General features: G+C 41.7%; 2 protein-coding genes across 4 annotated transcripts in view; both read left to right on the forward strand.

Moving 5' to 3' along the window:
- The window catches only part of LOC107267259, a 1,283-nt gene extending 475 nt beyond the window's left edge, over positions 1-808 (forward strand). The window contains exons 2-3 of one of the 3 annotated variants that reach the window (XM_025084472.1): positions 38-89; positions 165-808. In XM_025084472.1, coding sequence (XP_024940240.1) covers positions 38-89; positions 165-715 — 603 coding nt within the window. In that variant the 3' untranslated portion in view covers positions 716-808. Of the gene's footprint in view, positions 1-37 lie in introns of all 3 variants that reach the window. The other 2 variants (XM_015738724.2, XM_025084471.1) reach the window with 2 other exon arrangements.
- Positions 809-3,048: 2,240 nt separating this feature from the next.
- Positions 3,049-4,600, forward strand: LOC107267260. The gene is made up of 2 exons (XM_015738725.2): positions 3,049-3,304; positions 3,386-4,600. The coding sequence occupies exon 2, from the start codon at positions 3,405-3,407 to the stop codon at positions 4,065-4,067; it is 663 nt and encodes a 220-aa protein (XP_015594211.1). The 5' UTR covers positions 3,049-3,304; positions 3,386-3,404; the 3' UTR covers positions 4,068-4,600.
- Positions 4,601-6,521: the final 1,921 nt, after the last annotated feature.

Here is a 6,521-nt window from a genome sequence, read left to right on the forward strand (position 1 = left end):
ATGAAGAATTGGAAGATCTTGTAGTAATCATCGACAAATAATGGACAATCCAGAACCATCCTCTCCGGCTGTACATGGGTACATACAGGGTGGGTTGTATGAAGAATTGGAAGATCTTGTAGCTAATTTGTTGGCACAGATAGAAGATTTTATTAATCCTGTAGAAGTAGCAAAATCAGAGGCATCGTCAAAGGTTGACGACGAAAACGAATACAATGATAGTGGAGATGATATGCAGATTCAATGGCAAACTCAAATAAAGGTAAAGTTGCCAGAAATAAAGTTACCTCAGATTAATGGTGAACTAAAACATTGGTCCGGATTCAAAGATCTATTTCTTGCTCTGGTTCATCACAATGCCAGACTTGCTGACATAGAACGTTTGCAATATCTTCGGGGAAGCTTGAAGGGTGAAGCAGAAGATTTTATAAAACGATTTGCATTATCGGATGCAAATTATAGGCCTGCATGGGAGCAACTCACAGCTAGGTATGATAACGTTACAGTGTTAATTGATGCTAATTTGAAAACAATGTTTTCCATACCGAAGTTTAAGGAAGACAAACCTACAAACATAAGGGAATTGTTAGACGTTCCCAGCCAAGCTATTGAAGCTATTCGACAACTGGGATTTCCTTTGACTGATTTGGATCCAGTTCTTGTTTTTATGATCAAAGACAGAATGCCTTTAGAAACGAGACGACTATGGGAATAACAAACTCATTCACCCACGTCTTATGCAACATGGAAAGAACTTCAGGTCTTTTTGGAAATGCGATTTAGATCATTAAATGCACTTGAACCAGACTCTGGAAAGTCAACTAAATACAATGACACTGGTGCATGGGCAGCTAAACCGAAACGCGCACATTTTATGCGTACACGAGGCGATATGTGTGCATGTTGTGGTGGCCAACACTCGCTTTATCAGTGTGAGCAATTTCTTACGTTATCGCAAGCTGAACGGTTTAAAATAGTTAAAGGAAACCATTTATGCATAAACTGCTTGGCAAGAGATCATGTTATGAATAACTGTAAGAGTAATAATGTCTGTCGAACATGTTCTAAGCGACATCATACTTTACTCCACAGGACAGAGGCACCAAAGTCGGAATCAGAGAACATAATTAACAAGCCTTCAGAAAGGAAGGTTGACGTCACGATTTCAAATCAAATCACCGACAATCATCCGCAAACTGTAGCCTGTCTAGTACAGGCATCACCAGTTAAAACTATTCTACTGGCTACGGCTCATGTTACATTAGTAAACCCGATAGGGCAAATGTATGTCTGCAGGGCATTGCTGCATCAAGGTTCGCAGGCTTCCATCATATCAGAACGAGCAGCTCAGCTGTTGCAGCTTCGGCGTGAGCGATCGTCAACAGAAATCGTGGAAATCGGAAATGCGCCACCCTCCAAGACAAGAGGAGTGGTTAGATTTGCTATGCAATTCAATTCGCCTACAGAAAAGCCATTGAAAATAGAAGCTTATGTTTTGAAGAAGTTAACCAACTGGTTACCCACAGAAACAATTCCATTAGTCATATGCGACGGATTACAAGGAATACACTTGGCAGATCCAAACTTCGGCGTACTAGGAAGAATTGATATCGTATTAGGAGCGGATGTATTTGGGAAATTATTGATGAACGGTGTACGTACTAATCTACCAGGAAGTTTGATAGCTCAACAGACAAAACTTGGATGAATCTTGTCCGGTTCTTTGACAAAGGCCGACATATTTAGACCTTCACAAGGCAACACGACAATTGTATCAGCTAGCTCTATTACCCTCGACGATGTGGTACAGAGATTTTGGGAGCTGGAAAGCATTCCCGCGGAACCTGCTGAAACGGAAGAAGCTCGACATTGTGAAGAATATTAGGTTAGAACAACAAAGCGCTTGCAAGATGGACGTTATGAAGTTTCACTACCCTGGAAGTCTGACAAAGCGGAATTGGGCCTTGGAAGATCCATGGCGATCTACAGATACTCACAGTTGGAGAGACGTTTGGCCAAAGAGCCCACCGTGAGGCTTAAGTATCAGGACTGCTTAGAAGATTATTTGCAACAAGATCATCTAGAAAAAGTGGATTTGCAGGAGGTCTACGCAAATGACGCTTCATACTTACCTCATCATGGAATAACGAAACGGGACGATCCAAATGGTCGCGTTCGAGTAGTTTTTGACGCGTCTCAACGGACAGAAAGTGGATTATCCTTGAACGATGTGTTATACACTGGACCCGCATTGCAGAACGACATAAGACGGATCATTACTCGGTGGAGAGTTCCTAAGATAGTATTCACGACGGACATAAAAAATATGTATAGACAAATTAGCCTCGCTAAACCTGATCGAGAGTATCAGAATCATCTTGGAGCATAAGGAAGCATTGGAAGTCCAGGATTGGAGACTTACTCGTGTAACATTTGGAGTTGTCGCGGCGCCTTACTTGGCTTTGAGAACTTTACAGCAATTAGTCAAAGATGCAGGACATGAGTTTCCGTTAGCATCGTCCACACTACAAAAAGATACGTATGTAGATGACATAATGTCTGGAGCTGATGATATTGTGGTCATCTATTTGGCATCACATTCAAACGGGAGAAAATCCTGCAGATTGTCTGAGTCGCGGAACAATGGTAGAACAGTTAACAGGAAATACCTTATGGTGGAAAGGACCGAAATGGCTAGAACTGTCATATTCGGAGTGGCCGCTAGACAGCGGTAAATTCACACTTCACAAATGGGCAACGAATGAGCCAACTGTTTTTGAAACAATAGATAGTGCAAACAAAGAATCAGTACCAGCACATAGTATTGGTACATGTACCATTACTAAAACATTGGGATTGAGGTGGGATGCAGCCTCAGATCACTTCTTTTATCGTTCTTCAATTTCCGACACAGAAATGGATTGTATCACGAAACGCAGCATTTTATCTGAAGTGTTTCAGATTTATGACCCCTTAGGATGGATCGCGCCCATTGTCACAATTGGAAAGATTCTATTACAAGAATTGTGGCTGCGCAACGTCGGAAGGCCTTCCATTTAGAACTTCGGGCCTTACGTGATGATCACGATCTTCCTCGACGGAGTCCACTAACCTCATTGCAGCCGTTTCTTGACGACCATGAGATAATTAGAGTCGGTGGTCGACTGAAGCATTCGTCGATATCATTCGAGCGAAAACATCCAATAGTGTTATCTGCTGGGGACCACCTCGTCAACCTAATAATTTATGAGGCACATTGCAATACGCTTCAGGGTGGATCCACTTTAATGCTGGCCACTTTACGGTATCGTTTTTAGATTTTACACGCTCGCAGGTTGGTGAAATCATGCATTAACCGTTGCATTGCATGTACTCGTTATTCCAGGACAACAACGGAGTAGCAAATGGGCGATTTACCAGCACCTAGAGTCAACGTATCCAGACCATTTTCTCATGTAGGTGTGGATTTTTGTGGCCCTTTTTTAGTCAAACGGATGAAACAAGGTCAACACTGCCAGAAAGTATGGGTTGCCATATTTATTTGTTTGGCCGTGAAAGCCATCCATTTAGAGTACGCTGGTGACTTGTCGACCCCGACCTTCTTGGCCGCCCTTAGACGCTTCTTTGCGAGAAGGGGAGTTTGTACATACATTTATAGCGACAAAGGAACTAACTTCGTTGGAGCTGAGAAGATTTTGTCTAAGCTCCTAGATCAACCTGCCATTCATCAGGAGTTCACCCGTCAAAGAATAACGTGGCACTTCATGCCTCCAGCCGCACCACACTTTGGCGGATTATGGGAGGCTGGCGTGAAATCTTTTAAGAGGCATTTTTACCGCGTCGTGGGACAAGCTAAACTAACAATAGAGGAATTCATCACCATCTGCGCTCAAATTGAAGTGTGTCTCAATTCAAGACCGTTATGTCCGTTGTCGGACTCTCCAGAAGATGCAACAGCGTTGACTCCGGGGCATTTTTTAATCGGAGATGCGTTACTGAGTCCACCAACTCCATCGATGAAGGATCTACACCTAAAACCTACAACTCGTTGGCAATACCAACAGTAGCTCACTCAGCATTGGTGGAAGCGATGGTCATCCGAATACCTCACTAGACTGCAGCAAAGGCTTAAGTGGCTACATGAAAAACCGAACCTTCAAGAAGGTGACTTAGTGCTAGTAAAGGAGGACAATCTGCCCCCCGCACGATGGAATATGGGTAGAATCATCTCAACTTATCCAGGCAACGATGGATTAGTGAGGGTAGTCACCATCCGAATGGGAAACAGCCGTTTACTACGACCAATAACCAAGATCTGCAGACTTCCGATAGACGCGCCACCCATTTGAACTGGTTGCACTCAGGGAGCTGCAACGGAGGCCGGGATGTTCGTAATTCCCTAGTCCGCCAAGGAAGAAGATCCCCGACGTGAATATCCCTAGTCGACCATACATCCTAGGGATTTTCTAATATCACTAGTCTGGGGTTTGGGCACGTTTTGAAACAATCGTATCGTAACCGTTTTGGAATAGTAGAAGTCGTACAAATTTTGTCATAAACATTTTTGAAATAAAACATCGCAATTCATTGATAAACTAAAGATTTTCGTAATATCATTCCCACGAGACCCAACAGTTGTACTGCGAGCGCCTGAATACACAAGGGTCAGGCGCTCACAGTAATACGGGAAATGACCTCCGTTTCCGGTGAAATTAGCGAGAAAGAATGGGAAAATGAACTGAGGAATAATTTAGAAAATGGATACTGAAATCGTTTTAATTGATGCTGACATAAATTTGTCTTACACTATGGAAATATCTCCCGCGTCGATCCAAAAAGCAAGAAATGGTAAGTGAACAAATTTTTCAACCGAAATGAAACTACTCGAAGTAAAATTGATGACATTGATAACCTATGTTATACAATTATTATTTTCAAATTTTTGTTGGAGGAATGTAAGTATAACACTACTTCATAATAATAAATTTTAATTCCATATATCTACTGTACTAGAGTGCTTAATGCTTTCGACACTGAGTGGCTTCACTGTTATTAACATACAATTTGAACAGTATAACTAATAATAAAAACAGACCGGTCGTACAGTATACAGTAATGACGTCATTTACACAGTATTCCAAAATTTACTGACAGTACTGTAAAAGTAATTACATCTCTTAGATGCGTGTGGATGAATAAGAACACAGCGTTGGTTACAGTACTGTCAGTACATTTCGGAACACACCCTTAATTGGGTCCAAGTAGTTCTTTTGTTCGAAAAAAGCATTCGTACGAGCAACCTTTTATAGAGCCTCGCAGATGACGCTATATATGAAAAACTGTAACGCTCCGAACGCTTAATTCCGCGGGATACTTGAAAATCCTATTCGATGTTCCTTGTTGCTGGGATCCGTTAATAAAGAGTGGAAAATCACCTTGCGAATTTGGAAGGATAGTTACGAAATAAAACTGAATATTAAGATATAAACGTATATACAGGGTGTTCCGAAACTACCTGACCCGGTGGGTATGGTGGTGTTCGGAAGGCTTCACTGATCACGAAAATGACCTTCTTTTTGTCCAGAAGGTCATAGTTTTTAAATGGGAGCAGAACAAAGTTGATCAATCAGAGGGAGGCGTCAAGAGAAACGTAGGCACCTGCGAACTCTAAGTTTTCTTCCCTCGCTTTTGTTTCTCGGTGACTTCGGGCAGGATGACGTCAGCCGAAGACATGCCTATTGGAAACAAGAAACAAGCTACCGAGAAACAAAAGCGAGGGAAGGAAACTCAGGTAGTTCGTAGGTGCCTACGTTTTTCTTGACGCCTCGTTCTGATTCGTCAACTTTGACCTACTCCCATTTAAAAACTAAGAGCTTCCGGACAAAAGGAAGGTCATTTTTGTGATCAGTGAAGACTCCCGAATACCGCCATACCCACTGGGTCAGGTAGTTTCGGAACACCCTGTATATCAACTGCTATATGCTCTGATCGAAGGTCGATACACACAAGTCTTCATTTCAAATTCAAAACGCCTGGGACTCACCCCCGGAGTCTTTACAAAGATTCTCCTACCAACATAGTTTTTAGCCAATCAAGTGCGAGTTCAGAAGGAACAAGGGAAGAAGACTGTGAACTTATACTAGCCGTTTCTCACTGTCGATTCTTCGAAGAAGGGCCAACCGTCTCTATTTCAATCACTGGCACTTGACTTGCTGGCATTAAACACTTTTAACGTAAATCAAAAGTTTTAAATAACCATAATTAGGCTAGACGCCTTTTAAATAACAGAGGGAATACAGTTCTGGTATTTATAACTAAGAGAACGTCTATTATAAGGTTTATAATATAATTTCTTAAATAATTACAACGTCACCACTTGCATGTATCGATTCTCTCAGAGTTGTCCTTTTATAACTGAATCTCTTAATAATAATGTTTTCGATTAAACATATCCTATATTTGTCATTGGAATAATTGCGGGTTTTAATATTGCTAAAACGTATACCGTTTATAGTCGAATT

The sequence above is a fragment of the Cephus cinctus genome, unplaced genomic scaffold, assembly GCF_000341935.2.
Source record: "Cephus cinctus unplaced genomic scaffold, Ccin1 Ccin1_scaffold0387, whole genome shotgun sequence".
Taxonomy (NCBI): Eukaryota; Metazoa; Arthropoda; class Insecta; order Hymenoptera; family Cephidae; genus Cephus; species Cephus cinctus.